Source organism: Falco rusticolus, chromosome 3 (assembly GCF_015220075.1).
Source record: "Falco rusticolus isolate bFalRus1 chromosome 3, bFalRus1.pri, whole genome shotgun sequence".
NCBI classification, from domain to species: Eukaryota; Metazoa; Chordata; class Aves; order Falconiformes; family Falconidae; genus Falco; species Falco rusticolus.
Genome location: NC_051189.1, coordinates 12,819,405 through 12,838,127, shown reverse-complemented (window position 1 = coordinate 12,838,127; position 18,723 = coordinate 12,819,405). Strand labels below are relative to the sequence as shown.

The 18,723-nt window shown below is 56.3% G+C and overlaps 2 protein-coding genes across 6 annotated transcripts in view; both read right to left on the bottom strand.

Moving 5' to 3' along the window:
- Window positions 1-193: 193 nt before the first annotated feature.
- C3H8orf82 (chromosome 3 C8orf82 homolog) lies at window positions 194-2,310 on the bottom strand. The gene is made up of 3 exons (XM_037379822.1): window positions 2,162-2,310; window positions 1,290-1,338; window positions 194-846 (listed from the first exon to the last, which is right to left on the bottom strand). The coding sequence occupies exons 1-3, from the start codon at window positions 2,270-2,272 to the stop codon at window positions 356-358; spliced, it is 651 nt and encodes a 216-aa protein (XP_037235719.1). The 5' UTR covers window positions 2,273-2,310; the 3' UTR covers window positions 194-355.
- A 3,659-nt stretch (window positions 2,311-5,969) lies between these two features.
- ARHGAP39 (Rho GTPase activating protein 39) overlaps window positions 5,970-18,723 on the bottom strand; it is a 146,610-nt gene continuing 133,856 nt past the window's right edge. For 4 of the 5 annotated variants that reach the window (XM_037379815.1, XM_037379814.1, XM_037379816.1 and 1 more), the window contains 7 exons: window positions 14,591-15,152; window positions 12,880-12,972; window positions 10,182-10,255; window positions 8,227-8,426; window positions 7,685-7,776; window positions 7,427-7,596; window positions 5,970-7,219 (listed from right to left, as the gene is read on the bottom strand). In XM_037379815.1, the coding sequence (XP_037235712.1) occupies window positions 7,025-7,219; window positions 7,427-7,596; window positions 7,685-7,776; window positions 8,227-8,426; window positions 10,182-10,255; window positions 12,880-12,972; window positions 14,591-15,152 (1,386 nt within the window). In that variant the 3' untranslated portion in view covers window positions 5,970-7,024. The remainder of the gene's footprint in view (window positions 7,220-7,426; window positions 7,597-7,684; window positions 7,777-8,226; window positions 8,427-10,181; window positions 10,256-12,879; window positions 12,973-14,590; window positions 15,153-18,723) is intronic. The other variant, XM_037379817.1, reaches the window with a different exon arrangement.

Here is an 18,723-nt window from a genome sequence, read left to right as displayed (position 1 = left end):
GGTGTTGGGGTTATGACAGAAACTGCAACCATGGCACTGCTTAGGGCAGACCCTGCAATAACTCTGCACTTGTGCTTTGTTCCCCAAAGCCCCCCCATACCCCAAGTCCCGGGGGGCGTTTGGCGCACTGCAGTGAGGAGACAGCACAGCTCGCCCGTGAGGTTTTAGCTTTTTTTTTTTTTTTTTTTTTTTCCCCAGAGCCTAGCAGGGGTCCTGGCCGCCACGGCAGGGCACACCCTGCCATGGGTGAGCCGGTGCTGGGTCTGCCCCCTGTTTTCTCATCGGCGTGGGGGTGCTGGGGGTCCATACCCCATCCCCACCTCACTGGTGATGGGGATGGCTTGGGATCCCCACCTCAGCCCTGACGTGGGGTGATGGGGACAGCCAGCGCTTCCCCAGCACAGCCCGGTGTGCCGGCGCGGAGCAGCGGCAGCAGTTCCTGGGTGAGCTGGTAGCGCTGCCCTTCCCAGGTGAAATGAGTGGGGGGCTGCGCCTGCCCGCAGCCGTACTCGAAGCCGGGACTCCACTCGAAGGCCAGCGCTGAGCGCACCAAGCCTGCGCCACCCGCCTGCGCCGGTGCCGGATGGTAGAGCCGCCCGTTTTCCGGCAACATCACCAAGCTCTGGGGCTGGAAGGGCACAGCCAGGCGCTCACCACCGCCGCAGTAGGAGAGGAGCTGGCGCCCGCCGGCACCCGGCAGCAGCTGGGTGAAGACGATGGGACGATCGTCACACCGGAGGAAGTTCCGCTCCCGGCCGCAGAGTGACAGGAACGGGAACTCGGCCTCGTAACGCCCGCTCCGGTTCGGCTCCAGCCGCTTGAAGAAGAAGGTGAGGAACCCTACATCTGCCGGGCGGGCAGGTGTCAGCTCACTGCGCCCCCGCAGTTAACCCCCAGGGGGGTGATTAGCCGCGGGGTAGGGGGCTGTTCATTAGTGGGACCCTATTTTGGGGGGCTGGCAGAGGGAGGAGCAGTCGGCTTGGAGGAATTACTGTGCCGGGAAGCGCAAGCGGAAGCTATTAATAGCAGGAGCTACTTAATTAATAAGGTAATGAATATGCAAATAACAACCTGCAAAGGCACCGGTGTGGGGGGCACCCTCCCTCCCTGACCCTGCTGCCAAGTGCGCAGCTGCCCCTCCCCCCAATTAAGCCCGAGACCACAACTGAGATGAGATCCCAATGAAGGATGAGACCCCAGTTAAGGATCAGATCCTGATTAAGGCTCTGCCCCCCAATTAAGGATGAGGGGGGGGGCGGGGAGGGTGGGGGTTCTGGGGGTGCTGGTACCTTTGAAGCACGTGATGAAGTTCTTGACTTTAGTGTCATCCAGGAAAAGCTGTGGAAAAGCAGAAAAAAGCCTCAAAACTGCCTGAAGCCCCTGGCAGGAAGATCCTGGCAGGATACTTTTGGGATCCATCTAGGGTCTGTTTGGGATCCTTTTGGGATCTATCCAGGGTCTGCCTGGGGTCTGTCCCGCGTCCATTTAGGGTCTTTTGGTGGTGGTGGGGTGGGGGGTTGTCCAGGGTCTGTTTGGGATCTTTTGCGATCCATCCAGGGTCTGCCTGGGGTCTCACTGGCATCTGTCCAGGATCCATCTGGGATCTGCCATGGACCCATGTGGGTTCTCCTTGGGATCTCTCTGGGATCTGTCTGAGTTTCATCCATCCAGGATCTGTCCTGAGTGGGTCTAGAGTTTTTTGGAGAGGGATCTGTCTGCAGGATTTGTCTTGGGTTTGTTTGGGATCTATCTGGGGCCTGTCCCAGGCCTTTCTGGGATCTGTTTGGGATCTGTCTGGAGTCTGATTGGGGTGTGACTAGAATCTGTGCGGGGTCCCTGTCTGGGGTCTGTCCTGAGTCCATCTAGGGTCTCTCTGGGGTCTGTCTGGGATCCATCTGGGATTGGTCTGGGGTCTGTCCTCACTCCGCCCAGGGGTTTTTTTTAGATCTGTCTGGGATCTGTCCGAGATCTGTCCTGAGCTTGTCTGGGCTGTTCGAGATCCATCTGGGATCTGTCCAGGGCCCACCTGGGGCCTCTGTGGGGTCTGTCCGGGATCCCTGTGTCTGGGATTGGGCTGGGATCCACCCGGGACCCGGTGCCCCCGTTTACCCCCCGGTGCCGCGCCCCCCCGGAGCGAGGGGCCCCGGTGCGGTGTCGGTACCTGGCCCTGGTGGTCGAGGTAGTAGAAGTACTCGCGGGTGCGCGGCGCCGGGCTCTGCCCCTGCCGGTACCCGGCCCCGGCCCCGGCCCGCAGCGCCGCCACCAGCCGCATCCCGCCCCGGCGCGGCCCCGACACACCGCCCCGGCCCCGCCCCGCCCCCACGGCCCCGCCCCCGGAAGCGGCCGGTCCGGGCCGGTCCCACAGCGGCACCGCTCCGGGCGGAGCCTGCGCCGGCCCCGGAAGCCCGGGGCGGGGGAGCTGCCCCTGGGAACACCCAGAGCGCCTGTAGATCTCCCGTCGCCTTTGGGCACCCAGAGCCCCTGTAGGCAGCCCCCCGCTGCCTATGGACTCCCAGAGCCCCCGTAGACCCCTGCTGCCTATGGATACCCATGCACCCCTGGGCGCCCCTGTAGACACTCACAGCCCCCATGGGCACCCGCCCCACCCCGCACGGCCCGTGAACTGCTGCAGGCATCTCTGCACCCCGACAGACACCCACGCACCTCTATAGACACCGGCACGTGCGCTCCTGCATACACCATTACACACTATATAGACACCCATGTACCCCCTGTGCACCCCTGTATATGCCCACACCCCCTATAGGCACCCATGCAACTCTATAGGCAGCCATACCACCTATAGGCACCCATGCGGGCACCTGTACCCCCTATAGACACCCATACTATCTGTACACATCCAGCTGCCCCTACAGATAATCTCCTGGCCTACAGATGATACCCATACTCCCTACAGACACCCATACCTGAATAGACACCCTCCTCTATGGACACCCATACACCCCGTGTGCCCCTATACACACTCCTTACACCCCCTATAGATACTCAGACCCCTATAGAGACCCATGTACCCCTATAAAGACTCACTCCATAGACATGCTCGCACCCCTGTATAGACGCACGTGATCCTGTACACACCCATACCTCTCCTAGATACACCAACCCACCCCTACAGACACCCCTGCACCCTATACACCCCTGCACCCACTCTGTGCCCTATACACACCCATATATCCATGCACCCTATACACTGTCATACCCTCCCTGTGCCCCTTCCCTGCACCCCTGTGCAACCCCTCTGTGTAGCCTGGGCATCTTTATGTACACCTATATATATCCCTGTGTAGATTTATGTACCTCTGGGGACGTTTATATACCCCTATATACACCCTATCCATACTCTATGCAGCTTCATGTACCCATATATACTGCAGTGCTTCCCCATCTCTTGCTATGCCCCTGTATATCCCATGTGCACCCCCTGTTTGACCCTATACACCTCCCAGCACCCCTATACACCCTGCATACACCCTATGTGCATTCCTACGCCCCCTGGGTGGATCTATACATCCCATACACCCTTGGGGGTGGTGGTGGGGGTACGCACACTGCCCCATGCATCCTATACTGCCTGGTACACCCTATACTGCTTGCAGGGGGTGCCCATACACTATACAGCCTGCATGGCAGGTGCTCATGACTATGTACACCCCTATAGAGGCTATATGGCATGGGTGGGCCTTATATAGAGCCCTCTGCAGCTTACATGGGCCCTATACAGCCCTGCACACCCCATAGCGTGCAGCCAGGCCCTTGCAGCCACCCCTATAGGGCCTCTGTGCCCACCACCCCCCCCCCCACCCCCCAGCCCTTGATCTGCTCCAGAGTGAACGAGCAGCAACAAAGCACTGTCCATACATAGCTTTATTCACATGATGGGGCGGCGCTTCTATACGTCCACCCCCCCCAATTACAGAGTTCGGCAGCCCATGGGACCCCCTCCACCCCCCCGAAACACCCCCCCACCCCTGGGGGAGGGAGGGGGGCCGGATCCTGCTCCCTGCCCCCACAGCACTGTGGGGAGGGTCCCGCCGTGGCGGGGGTGGGTTTGTCTCTTTTTTTTTTTTTTTTTAAATAATTTTCTCATTTTTAATAATAAATAAAACCTTGAGTCTAAAAAAAAAATTGGAGGGGGAGGAGAGAGAAAAAAATCAAGAAAAAAATATAAAAACTGGAGGAAAATAAAAATAATTCAATGGAAACTGAGGAAGCCGGGACCCCCCCGCTGCCCCCCCACCCCCCCCCCCCGGCACCTGGCAGTGAGCAGAGCTGGGAGGTAGCGCTGGGCTGTCCCCTCCAGGAGACACCCCCACCCCGGGGAGCCCCCCACATCCCCCCTGGGCGCCCCCCCCCCTTGAGAAAATAGCATCTGGCCCAAAAATTAGGGGGTTCTAATTAATAACTCTCTTTATAGACCTATATACTCTGATGGGTGCCCCCCCTGCCCTGGTGGGTGCCCCTCGGGTCCTTGGGTGCCCCCAACGGTCCTGCTTTGCCCTGGGTGGAGCCGAAGGCACTTGGGGGTGGCCATGGGGAGGGGGGACCCATCCCGCTGCTGGGGGGGCCCTTCGACTCCAGTGGTGCGGATGGGGGAGATGGGGGTGCCAAGGTGGGTCCAAGAGCAGGAGATGATGGGTGTCAAGGCAGGCTGGCCAGGAGCAGGAGGAGATGGTGGGTGCTGAGATGGGTCCAGGAGAAGCAGGAGGAGACGATGGGTGTCAATATGTGTCCAGCCAGCCCATGCAGAGATGACACCAAGACAGGTTGGGCAGGACCAGGAGAAGACGATGGGTCCCAAGATGGGTTGGGCAGGACAAGAAGATGATGTGATTCCAAGATGGGCTGGGCAGGACTGGGAGGAGATAACGAGTGCCAAAATGTGTCTAGCTGGGCCAAGCAGAGATGGTGGGGGCCAAGATGGGTTTGGCAGAACCAGGAGGAGATGACAGGCACCAAGATGGGTCCAGCAGAGCCAAGCAGAGATGATGGGCACCAGGATGGGTTTGGCACTACCAGGAGATGATGGGTGCCAAGATGGGCTGGGCAGGACCTAGAGGAGAGGATGGGTGCTAAGATGTGTCCAGCAGGGTCAAGTAGAGATGATGGGTGCCAAGATGACTTTGGCAGGACCAGGAGGAGATGACAGGCATCAAGACGGGCCCAGGAGAAGCAGGAGATGATGGGTGCCAAGGTGGGTCCAGCAAGAGGACGTTACAGGTGCCAGGATGTGTCCACCAGGGCCAAGCACAGATCATGGGTGGCAAGATGAGTTGGGCAGGACTAGGAACAGGTGATGGGCACTGAGGTGGGTCTAATGGGACCAGAAGATGATGGGCACCAAGGTGGTCCAGTAGGGTCAAGCAGATTACAGGCACCAAGATGGGTTGGGCAGGACCAGGAGATGACAGGCACCAAGATGGGTCCAGGAAAAGCACGACATGACAGGTGCCAAGATGGTCCAGCAAGGCCAAGCAGAGAGGAAGGGTACCAAGATGAGTTGGGCAGGACCAGGAGGAGATGACAAGCACCACACTGGGTCCAGAGAAGCAGAAGGAGACGACAGGTGCCAAGATGTGTCCAGCAGGGCTAAGCAGAGATAACAGGTGCCAAAATGGTGTGCGCAGGTCCAGGAGGAGATCATGAGCTCCAAGGTGGGTCCAGGAGGACCATTAGGATATGACATGCCAAGATGTGTCCAGCAGGACAAAGCAGAGATGATGGCCACCAAGGTAGGTCCAGCAGGAGCAGAAGATGGTGGATGCCAAGATGGGTCCAGGAGAAGCAGAAGATGATGGGCACCCTGATGGGTCCAGCAGGACCAGGAAGAGATGATGGACACCAAGGTGGGTCCAGGAGGACCAAACAGAGATTATGGGTGCCAAGGTAGGTTGGGCAGGACCAGGAAGAGATGATGGGTGCCAAGATGAGTCCAGCAGGGCCAGGCAGAGATGATGGGTGTCAGGATGGGTCTTTCAAGGCCAGCAGCAAATGATGGTCCTGTGACAGGTCCAGCAGGGCCAAGCAGACATGGTAGGTGTCAGGATGGGTCTTTCAAGGCCAGCAGCAGATGATGGTCCTGTGACAGGTCCAGCAGGGCCAAGCAGACATGGTGGGTGATGAGACAGGTCCTTTGGGGTCCAGCGATGCCAGCATGTGGTGAGATGGATCCGGTGCAGTGCCAAGGATGGGCACTGTGTTGTCTGTGGGCAGTGACCTGCCTGCCCAGGTCCTCCAGCACCCCAGGATGGGCAACGGGCTGCAATGAGCCACCTGGGGCACAACAGCTCCCAAAGGGACCCCAAGCACCCACTCCTGGGTGCACCCAGCTCTGCCGCAAGATGCACCCCCGTTGTGCCCGTGGTCTTCTTCCCTGTGGGCTGGGACTCTCCTGGCACTGGGACAACTTGCTGCTCTGGTCCCTAATGTGCCACGTTCTCTGGGTGCTCGACCTTTGCTCAGCTCAGCACCAGCGGCTCCTCCTGACCCTGGAGGTGCTCCCTGCCCCATGGCTGCCCCACAGATCTGCTCTCAGCCAAAGACCCAAACCCAACAGAGATGCGGGGGAGCCCATTTGGCTCCCCCCGTCCCTGCCCAGCCTCCGCTGTACCCTACACCATCACCCGCTCGCCAGGTCCCTGCTGCCACCCACAGCCATGCAGGACACCTGGGCTGGAGATGCCGCCTGTCCGTGGGGAACCAGGATGCTCCTTGCCTGCTCTGCAGGTGCTGCTGTCCCTGGGGACCCCCTAAAGTGGCTGATGCCTCTGGCTGGTGAAGAGGTGGGCAGTGAGATGGCCAGAGGATCGGGGTGGGGCATGGGGAACAGTCCTGTGTCTTGTTGCAAGATGGGCAGAGGGGGATGGAGATGGGCAAGGGTGCCATGGTGTTGGGCCGGGGTGTGTGTGAGCCACCCAACACCCTTCTTCTGTAGGGTCTGGCTTGTGCTCCTCGGCCGAGTGGGGTCGGAGGGAGGGGGCTCATGGGGGGGACTCAGTGGCAGCTGCTATAGGACGCCCTCCATGAAGCTGGTGTCAAGGTGCTGGATGAGCACCCGGATGAAGGACATCTCCTTGCGGGTGTTCTCGAAGATGATCCGCGGGTCGTCTGACTGGCAGCGCAGACAGTTGGGGGCCATCACCATGGCCAGGTTATTGACATCCATCTTGGTGACAGCTACGTTGGCTGGCTGCACGAACACCTGTGGTGGGAGGGAGGAGGAAGGCAGCGGTGATGTTGTGGTGGGAGACAGGTGGAGGCACCACGTGGACCTCCTGGTTCTTGGAAGAGATGGGTGTCACCATGTGGGTAACCCCACAGCAATGTGAGGAACCCAAAGCCACCTCAAGAGAGGCAACCAGGCTGGGAGGTGGCCTCAGAGGGGACACAGGGGGGGCCCTGGCCATACCTGTAGGAAGCGGATGAGGTAGCACAGCACCATTTTGTTGATCCTGGGCAGAGAGTGGACGACAGCAATGGCCGCCTCGGGGTTCTCATAGTGGGTGATGCACTGCTCGTAAAACTCATGGGGGATCAGTGGCTCCTCCAGCTCTCGGTACCACAGCTTCAGCAGGGAGGCTGAGGATCGGGGAGAAGATGGGGAGATGTGAGACTTGGTGGATGGAGAGCCTGATTCTGCACCCCACACAGCGCCCCAGCATCCTACCGGGAACATGGGGGTCCTCCAGGCCAGTGGGGATCTTCCACTGGTCCACCTGCAGCTTGAGTGCATTGACCTCATCGATGTCACCAGGGACTCTGCAGGGGGAAGAAACATCAGCCACCAAGAAAAAGATGGGGACCCACCTGCCTCACACCCCGGCAGGCTTTGGGGGTCCCTCTGGGTGCTTGCAGAGTTCAAGGAGAGACAAGAGGGGACATCAGCTGGGGATGGAGCCATTTTGGGACCTGGTTGCTGCCCCACCGGGATGTGGCATGGGGCTGGTGGGTGGTGTGCAGACCCCAAGACCCCAACATGACTCTGGTGGGCGCCAGAGAACAGGCATGACCCTGCCATGGAGAAATCCCCATGGCCTTGGAGCAAGGAGGAGCTGGGGGGCTGCTCTCTGTCCCACACGAGAAGGCACCCATGGGGACATGGGGAGGGGGGTAGCTGCCCCATAATGAGGCGAGTCATTATGGCTTCCCCCATGAAAAGATCTGGGTTGCCACCATCTGGGGTCTCCCCACAGCCATAAGTGGCTTTACCTGAAGATGCCCTCGGTCTGGTCCCCGTTGAGTGCCAGGACCTCCTCAGAGAGGCGGGTCTGCACCCAGGGCAGCTGCCGGTCAGGGTACCGCTCCTTCTGCATGTTGATGATGTCCTGCAGGGAGCTGCCGAACATGGAAGGGTTGAAGACGGCGTTCTTGGCATGGCGAATCTCCTCGATGTTTGGCTTCTTCAGGCCCTGTGAGAGACAAGAGAAGCCACCGGTGCTGTCAGGACCTGCAGCTGGTGTCCCCGAAGCCACGATGGGCATGTGTAGTCCTGCTCAACCCCATCACCCCATGGCCGAGCTCTAGGGCTGGTTGTGACACATCCAGAGCCTAAGCCCATCACGTGATGGGGACAGTGGATGGAGCCATGGATGAACTCCAGCCAACCTGGCCAAAATCTCCAGTGGCGCTGCACACCAGCAGCTCAGTGCCAAAATGCGTCCGGTGGGCAGATGCCTCCACCTACCATCTTGATTCAAAAGTGAATCCAGCCCTGGGGACTCTCCCCATGGTGCTTGGTAGGACCTCCATGCTCTGCCATGGGGCCACGGCCATGCTGGAGCATCTACATCAACAAGATGAGCCATGGCTCTGGGATGCTTCTGGAAAGCACAGCACCAGCACCAAGGCTGGTTTATCTGTGCCTGTTTGAAGCGGGGGCACTGCCACTGCCACCAGCACTGGATCCTGCATGGTGTGGGGCCAGGGGAAACCTCCCAGTTCCCTCAACGGCTGGGTGGGTGGTTTGGTCACAGGAGGGCACTGCTGTTCTTCCCACCACGCAGGAGATGTGGGCAGCCTTGTCAAGATGCAGAAGGGATGGATGCAGCAGATGTGTGCATGGTGAGACACAAAAGAGAAGATGGTTAGAGTGGATGTGTGTGTGTGGTGGAATGAAGATGGATGCAGTGGACATGTGCATGGTGGGATGCAGGAGAAATGGACGCAGTGGACATGTGCATTGTGGGATGCAGGAGAGGCGATGGATCCAGTGGACGTGTGTGGTGGGATGCAGGAGAGGAGATGGACGCAGTGGACATGTGTGTGGTGGGACGCAGGAGAGGAGATGGACGCAGCTTCCTGACAGCTGGATCCTGTACTCCAGACAGAGCCAATGACAGAACGAGCTGCCCCAGCCATGCCTCGAGCTGCTGGTGGCCTTCAGGTCCTCAGTCGCTCCTGTCTTTGCCTTAAAAAGTCAGCAGGATATGGCCACCAACGAGCCCTTGGGAAGCCCAGTGGGTGACACAGCCCCTCCCACTGCTGGGCCTTGTCTCAGCAGATGTTACTGGGAAGAGCTGAGCTGCTGCGGACGGAGGAGAGGTCCCGGTGTCTCTCTCTATCCCCACGAAACGAGGAGGGCGACACTGAGGCAGCTGTGGTGGTGATGGTGGTGCCACCATGAAGAGCATCCCAGGCTGTACATTAATCCTTATCTGGGGTACTTTATTAAATAAATCAGCTGCCACCCTAACGGCAGTGATGGCCCGAGGGACGGATCTGGCTTGGCGTGCTGCCGTGGTGACAGCAACCCAGGAGTGAGGGGCCAGCAAGGCAGCCCCCCACTGAAAGCTGGGGTAGATGGGAGCTGCTGCAGCATCCTCTTCAGTCCCTGGCATGCTTTTGCTCTGGACTTCTGCTCCCAGGATCATTTCCTTAATCCCTGTTTGATCTGCTGGTGATGGGCAGGTTTGGGAAGGACCTGGGGGACCCCAGAAGGTCCCTGGAGGGGATGCAGTGATGGGCAAACCATGCTGGAGGTGCCTGGAGTATCCTCACCATAGATCTGGCACAAGCTGCTCTGCTGCTTCCAGCGCTCTCCAGTTTCATCTCCTCCTCCTCCTCCTCCAGACCCCATCCCCACACCCCAGCAGCCCCCTTGGTGGCCCCAGCTGGGGGGTGGTTGCCCACCGCTGCCCTTCCCATGCCCAATGGTTGGACGATACCTTCTTGGCGCCTGTCAGAGCTGCCTTCTGCAGCTTGTTGTAGCAGTACTTGGCGTAAGTGCTTATTGCCACCCCTGCAAGAGAAAACAGAGAGTGGGGTGGGGTGGGAGTGGGGTGTCAGCTCTGGGTCATGGGGGGTGTCTGCCCCCTGCCAAGGGGGGTGACACTCATCCCAGCTCCAGGAGGGTATGAGGGTCCCCCCGGGAGGTGGGTCAGTGCTGCTGCTACTCCATCTCTGTCCCCATCACCACTCCCAGGGAGCGGTTTGAGGAGGACGAAGTCCCCTTGGGACCCTTCTTGCAGGGACTGTCCCCACAACGCAACCCACTCCCCAAGAGCTTCAGACCTTGAGGCAGCCATGTCCTCCTACCCACTAAACGTGGAGCCCTGGAGCCTCCTCAGCTCCATCCTCTCCCCATTCACTCTGGTGGCCTCATGCAGGGTTGTCCCAGCTTTTGGGGCTGATTTTTCACCCTGCAGCCATCACTTACACTGTCACCTCCCCTACACCATCTACCTTCTCTTCCTGATGCCACTACTTCCACTCTCATCCCTCTCCGCACCATCTATCCTCTCCTCCTGATTTGCTTCAATAAGGAGATGGCACCCTCAACCTTCAGATCATCTCCAAGATGCCAATGAGCTCATCCCAAGGGGTGCTCCAGCATCCTGCAGCGGAGAGCCCTGAGGACCTGATGGTACTTTTTGGACCACCCCAGAAGATGCTGGCAGCCCTATAAATGCTTCCAAGAGCCTAAAAACAGGCAAACTGAACAAAAAAATCCATCATCTTGGACCTTCTCTCCTTTGGTAGCTTTGAAACCATGATGCCAGCACTGGCCCTGCCATTGGTGTGGCTTTTGTGCCACTGGAGCCACATGTCCTGGAGCATCCTGACCCTGTCATGCTGGTGAGAAAGCTCCAGGAGCTAAAAATGTGCCTTTTCTATTTAATATTGCTGCAAAAGAAGGGAAAAAGGGCTCCTGGAGAAGAGCTGGTGGCTGGCAGCTGCTCACCGTCCCGATCCCGCAACGGGCACTTTTTCGTTAAAACCAAGCTTGGAGACTTGGGATCACGTACTTTTCCTTCTGTCTCTGAGGCTGTTGTTTTCAAAGGGTTTCCCTGATAGTTTTTCACTGCAGTAAATGCTCCAAAGGGGCTGGTGGATGCATGGTGGGGCCTGAAGCCACTCTGACGGAGGGGGCTTGGGGGATGTCCAGGACTGGGTGACCCCACATCTGGTGCCCATTCATCAAATCATTGAATAGTTTGGGTTGGAAGGGACCTTTGAAGGTCATTTAGCTCAGCCCCGCTGCGATGAGCAGGGGCATCAGGTTGCTAGTTTGGACGCAGCCCAGGAGATGGTTGGCTTCCTGGGCTGCGAGTGCACATTGCTGGCTCATGTCCAGTGGGGACTTCTCCAAGTGGGGACTTGTCACCCAGGAATGTCCCCAAGTACTTATCCATCCCTTCATCCCCCAGCCTGTGTGACTACCAGGGTTTGCCTGCACCCAGCTGCAGGACCTTGCCCTTGGCCTGGTTGAATCTCATGAGGTTCACGTGAGTCTGACTTCTCCAGCTTGTCCGGGTCCGTCAGGCGGGTCGACCCCACCACTCAGCTTAATGTCATCTCCAAACCTGCTGACGGTGCACTCAGTCCCACCATCTACATCGCTGATGAAGATATTGAACAGCAACCTTAATCCATGGATGCTGTTAAAGCCGTTTCTGGGGGTGCCTCCACCCACCAAGTTCCAGGTCCCAGCCCCACCGCTGCTGGGGCTCCAGGTTGAGGTCCCTCACCTTGCACCGGGAACCTCTTGGTTTCATCTAGGACGCCAAGCCTTCACTGGCATCCCAGTCCGGTTGGCGAGTTCCAGGCAACCCCCACTAAAACCCGGGGGGATGCTGGGAAAAGGGTCTCATTCCCATGTCCCCACACCCGCCCCACTGGTGACGGCTGCGGCACCAAGGATGCTCGTGCCCACCTCAGGGTCACCCCTCAGTCATCGAGAAAACCCATCAGCACCTTCTAAGTGGCTCCGCTTAATTAAATCCCTACTTCCCCCTCTTGTTACTACATATAATACATTCACGTACATTTATAGATATCATTATATATAACATTATACATTTATGTATAACACTATATATAATATATACTTACACACTGCTATTTGTAGAATATTAAATCTATATAAAATAATTATATATGATGTTATAGATCTATTTGTAACACCATATATAATATCATACACGTATAGATTATATTTATTATATATTATATTTACATTATCTGTATTAAATACCACCTATTTAATGTACAACATATATAATATATGTTCATATTATATAACAGATAATATATATTTCTAATGTTAGATATAATATATAAAAATATAAATTGATGATATGTTCATATATTTATATAGTTTATATCTATTCATTATGTATTATATTTAAATTAGTTGTATTTAGATTAAACACTACATTAAAGATGTTTTTGCCATCCTGTGGTTGCCCCCTCCTCCCCACACCCCCTGGCCCCGGCAAGCGCAGCCCCTCCAAGCATCCAGGCAGTGAGCAGAGCCGAGGGGGAGTGGGGGGGCGTAGGGGGAGATGAAAGGCTGAAAAGAAGGAAGTTGGCTACTAGGGCTAAGAGAAAGAAGCCCCAAGCGAGCGGTGACATGGCCCCTACCATCGTGCTCTTCGATATAGGGCTTGGGTTTCTTTCTCAATTTGGATTTCTTCTTATTGGTCCTTTCCAGGATTTCTTTAATGTGCTGGGTCACTGGGAAACAAACAAAGCGATGAAGACAAGGGAACGGAAGGGAAGGGGAAAATGGAAACAAAAATGAAAATAAAATGAAAATAAGAATTAAAATAAAAATCAATGAAAATAAAAATTGACTAAAAAGGAAATGAAAATGAATAAAATGAAAAATAAAGATGAAAATAAAAATAATAAAATAAATAAAATGAAAACGAAAGAAAACCAAAAATGAAATTAAAAATGAAAATGGAAATAAAGAATAAAACCCAACCAGGTGACGGCTGGCGGGGCCGGCTGGAGCAGAGCTGGTGCAGGCACGCTGCCAAAGGGGGCGTGGGGGGAGCCTCTCCCAGCCGAGCACTGGCTTTCACCGCATGAGCGCAGCGATGGCGATGAAATGAGCTTGACACCTCTGCTGCAGGCAGGCGGGGGGGACAGACACAGGCAGTCCCCAGCCCTCCCAACCCTGGCTGTGCCATGACGGGGCAGGGGGAGGGTCTCCCCTGCCCATGCATCAGCCCCAAGCTGGCATGCCGGCACCAGCGCTCGCTGCCTGTCCTGTCCTGATGCCTTCAGGGATGCTCTTGCCCATGGGGCTTTCTTGACCACCCTACAGCTTTCCCTGTGGACACCTCAGTTGGGTTCATCTCTTGTTCCCAAGCTGGTCAGATCCACCGAGGCTCCACGTGATGCTGGTGCCCCCCAGATGTCCCTGCCATACTCTGGGAGCCAAAGGGTACCCAAAAAACCCTGGAGCAATTCGGACTCCGTCTCCCAAGGGTGACTGGCCAATGGCCAAAACCCAGGACCTCCCAGATCCCCACCTTTGCCTCATCCACCACCCGCTGTGAGATGGCACCAACCCATGGGAAGTGGGGACACCCAACCCTCCAGCTGTGCTGTGGGTGGCCAGCAGGCAGCATCCCCTCCTGCCAGACTCAGGGCAGGCACTGGTGATGCCTGTGGCCCTGCCAGACCAGATCCCATCACCTGTGAGACAACACCAGTGGTGAAGAAGCGGGGACAGCTGAGCCCAGGACTGGAGAGGGGCTCCCAGAATTCCCACCCATTTTGGGTCAGATAGTCCATATTCATGTCTCTTTTATCTGCCATGACCAAAAACCACCTCAGGAGCTGGGAATCAAGCTGGCTCCCCTGCCAGCATGGTTTTTTTTTTGATCCAAACCTACTTGAGAAGACAGAAGAAGCACTTGGAGATGGAGATGGTAATGGTGAAAGCACAGAATCACAGAATGGTTTGGGTTGGTGAAAGCAAAGAATCACAGAATGGTTTGGGTTGGAAGGGACCTCTAAAGGTGTAATCGTGGGCCAGAAGTCCCAGGAACTCTTCCTAACAGCCACCCACTCCAGAGGTGATGCTGAGCCTGCAGCAAAGGTGTCAAAGCTCATTCTGTGTTGGGTCTCATGCTGGATTTATGTGTGTTGGGGAGGAAAGGACAGCAGTAAAGGCACCACCCACTCGTTGCACCTCTGGGAGGGCTGCTGGATGAGTTCCTCGCCCACCTTTCAACAAGGAGACTAATGAATGCGAAGGGGAATGGAAAAAAATAAGAATAAAAAAATGGGTTGCAACATCAGCAGGAGCAAAGCCACCGGGCAGCAGTTTCTCTCTTACCTTTAGTGTCATTCACTGGATCCATGTGCCTGTAAATATATCCTTCTAGGTAGGAATGAAATTTGGGAGTGGGTGGGAAAAAGGCCAAACAAATGGCCATGAGCTCCCAGCCCCGGGCCAGGCTCTCGTAACGGAAGTTCTCAGTGGTCTGCCGGCACAGCTGGATGTAGAGCTCGTCTCTCAGACCCTGCATGCTCCAGCCTTTGGTGGCAATCTCCAAGGCCACGTTGAGCTGGTCCGTCTTGGCCCGCCGGTCCCCCATGTACATCTGAATCAGTTTAAATATCTCGCACGCCTCCTTCTTGACATTGCGGTCATTGGTCATGATCATGGGTTTCTTGATGGACTCGCTGCTCCAGGCCAGCATGTTGGCGATGGACACCTTCCTGCGGAAGAGCCCTTGGGTGTGCTTGTTGAAGTGCTTGGAGGCCCAGTTCTCAATGTCCGTCTCTGAGGAGGGCTTCCGCAGGTTGAAGGTGGGGAAGACACAGCTGGCGCTAGGCATCATGTTCCTGGTCTGTCTGCTGCTCTCGAATTGGGCGCAGGCACCAAGATCCTCTGACTAGAAGACAACAGCCAGACAAGTTAGTATTACTAACAGCATGGCCACACAGCCAATACAACGAATCAACCAAGAAACCAACAAGTCCAGCTAACTGTTGCAGCATAAAGAAGTTGCCCCACACTTGCACCAAAAGCTATGTCCTCTCCAAGGAGCTGCTCCTCAATCCCGTCATGGGCAAGTGGAGCTGGTCCAGTGCCAGTGGCCAAGGCAGGTCGTGACACTGATTGGCATCAGGAGGGAGGGGACCAGTAGGGATAAGTGAAGCCACTCAAAAGCCAATGTGCTGGACTCCATGCCTGGCACCCTGGCCACTCGCGCCTTGCAGTCATGGACAGAAGCAGCTGCTGGCTATTAGTAATGTGTGGGAAGCAAAGGGCAAATGACTTTGGGTTCCACCAGTCCTTCGGGCTCACCAGAGAGGGGACACACTCACCTGTAACAAGTCCCCCAAATAAGCCCCTCTCCCCAAAATCATGTTCAAGCATGGTTCTCCAGTGGCCACATACCCAGGAGGAGGATGGTGGCTCCTCCAAACCATGAGCAACATGGATGCTGTTTCTTTACATCCCATGTGCAGAGGGACATGAGCTGCCCAGGACCTAACCTTGCCTGCAGAGCACCCAGCTGGGAAGGACTCAGCAAAGGGTACCCCTGCAGAGCAGTGTCCTTCTACTACTGGAACCAGCACTGCTTATGGATATCACCCCAGAAGGCGGAGGGACACCCAAACAGCTGATGACCAACACGGAGAAGGGACAGTTGGGACTGACTGCTCCCTGCTCCTGCAGCCAGCCAGCGTGGCTTCATCGGCTGTCAGCTCCCTTTTCTGCAAGTGCCATGTCTGGGCCAGCATGACTTGGGTTTGGTGGCCTGGGGGATGTGACCCATGGGCAGGCAGGAGGCGAGCCCTTCCCTTGACAGGGAAGCAAGGACATGCCACACCATCCAGAGGTGACGCTGCTGTCCTCACCATGTGCAGGGGAACAGTGTGGTGGCCTTGAGCAGGGACTGTGTGCAAGGTGAATGCAGTGGTGCCACAGCCTCAGGGCTGGGCTTTAGATGAGGAACTGGGGAAGAAAAGCAGAGAACCAAGCTGGAGGGAGCCACAACCACATGGAGGTGGCAGGTCCAGGAGGGGACAAGGAAGCCACCCAAAGAGCCACCAGAGCTGCTGGTAGACAACAAAGCCTCTACTTCTTCAAACAGGTCAAGTTTCCTGTCCCCTTGCTCAACAGCTCATCCCTTCCCAGTGTTGAGGTCTCCTCTTTCCATTGATGTCACTCAGCTCCCATCTTGCACTGCAGAGACAACAGCAGGGACCTGACCATAGCGACACAGGAGCTTCACCCCTCAAGGGACCCAGCCCCACCATTCCTATGGAGGCCACATCACCCAAAAGGTCCTTCTGTGTCCTCCAACCTGCTCGTCAGCTGAAGGCATGTAGGACTTTCTCGGTGGAAGGAGATGCAGCATTTACTTCAAGGCTTCCTGCTCAGCAGCCATTGCTGCTGTGGCTCTTCCAAAAACTGGTCCCTGAGCTGGGCCACAGGCATGCTGTTCATCCAGGGCACCCAGGGAGAAGCAAAGGACCATGTCAGCTGGGGACATCATCCTTCTCCAGCCAAGTCCACTCCAATGGACAGTGTGGTCAGGCTGGGGAGTGACACAGGCAGCAAAATGTGATGGATCCCCTGCTGCTAGTGCCAATACAAAATTAGCTTCAGCCCTAATTAGCACAGTCCTAAATGAACTTAGGGGAAGCCTAGGGCTACAAGGGGATAAGCAACCGGGTGTCAATGGCAGCGGGCCATGACCTCCTGGCAGGGGGCTGCTGCCCTTCCCATGGGGTGACCCTCCTTTCATCTTAGGGATTAGGGGAACACTCAACCCCAGAAGCCAACTCAAGCGTGCTGTGGGGACAGGAGGTCCTGGTGCCACGTGGATCGGGCTTGGATGCACCCCAGTGTGGGGCCACTGTGGGGCCAACCACTGGTGACACTGGGCATGTTCCCATTGCTTGTGCCACCTTGTCACATCTGTGTGCTTCTGTCCTCCGCCAGGTCTCTGTATCTCCCCACACGACATCCCGTGATAATCTTCCACACAAAGTTGCCCCACCAGGGCTGGCCACAGGTCTGGGTCTGCTACAAGAGGCTGCCATTTCAACCAGTGGTGAAGGTTCCTCAGCTGATGGGGGCATGAAAAACCAAATTAAAACCATGTGACAATCTTAGATATGATCATCAAGTGGCTTGGGTTGAGAGGGACATTCAAAGCCCATCTAATCCAACCCCCTGCCACAGGCAGGGACACCTCCCACCAGACCAGGTTGCTCCCAGCCCCGTCTAGCCTGGTCTTGAGCGCTCCCAGGGATGGGGCACCCACAGCTGCTCTGGGCAGCCTGTTCCGGTGTCTCACCACCTTGGTTGGAAATCTGCTCTTCCTGGAATGGGTGTCGCTGTGCTTAAGGAAAGCATCAGACATGGTCAACCAGACAGTAACACCTGGGCAGCGAAGAAGAGTCCCACCACATCCTGAGCTCCATGCCGAAGAAGGCATAGGATCACTAATGGTGGCAGCTATTCTTCCTGGCCAACATGAGCATCCAAAGCAGGCTTGGAGCTCTCCAGTTCTGGGTTTGCACCCCCTTGTGCAGCAGTGAGTGCCTGGGGACACGTGCATGGGGAATTTTCTTTTGCCGTCTTTGGATGTGATGTCCCACTGATTTCCTTACGTATCCCCATGGGCAAAAAAGCATTTTCCACATTATTTACTGTTTCCCAGGTCCATGTCCTGGGTCTTTCGGTTTTTCTCTTCCTTGCTGATAACAAGCTCCACCTTCCAGGCCTTTTTCCAGGTTGGATTACTCTCACCAGAGTAACCATACCCACACACGGTGCCAACATCCATTTAAAAAAAGCCATTATAGCCTCTCCTAGCGTCCTTACATCACTCCTCATTGCATCCAAAAGCAAATCAAGTGGTCTTCTTCCAGAAACCCTTGTCTTCACCTCCCCACCTCTGCACCCCACATCTGGGCTCCTCTGGCTGCGGGGACGTGGGCAGTGTCACCATCCTTCCCCAGAGCGGGCACTACAGGTCAGAGGGGCAGCTTTATGGGTGTCAGATGCTGGAGGGTAAAAGACATGAAAGCTGAAAGCCAGAAGCCAGGAGACGCTGATGGGAAACATCTCATGGACTCTAAGATGGGCACCAGCGCCAGCAGGTCCAGGTCAGAGCCCATGGAGGGCTGTCAGCAGCAAGAGGGCTACACTGTCACAATGGTCTATGGCAGCCCCAGGAGCTCCTCTGGCATGGGAGCGTGGGACAGGAGGGGTCTCCAGGACCAGGGCAGCTCAGTCCCAGGGAGGGAACAGGCAGCTCAGAGCCCTGGGAAGAAGATCCTGGAAAGCTGGTGTGCTTGTGGCTGTTTCATCCCAAGGTTTTGAGGGATCAGCTTGCTAAGAAGCAACTTTTTTGTGGGCCTAGCTTGCTAGGAAGCAACTTTGAGGGACCAATTTGCTAAGGACCATCTTGAGGGACCAGTGTGCTAAGGACCACCTTCTAT

Excerpts from the sequence above, each read along its gene's own strand:
- C3H8orf82 (XM_037379822.1), bottom strand. The coding sequence starts at position 2,272 with ATGCGGCTGGTGGCGGCGCTGCGGGCCGGGGCCGGGGCCGGGTACCGG. Across the intron at positions 1,339-2,161 it reads ACCTCGACCACCAGGGCCAG|CTTTTCCTGGATGACACTAA; the intron begins GTACCGACACCG and ends GCTTTTCCACAG. Across the intron at positions 847-1,289 it reads CTTCATCACGTGCTTCAAAG|ATGTAGGGTTCCTCACCTTC; the intron begins GTACCAGCACCC and ends CCCGCCCGGCAG.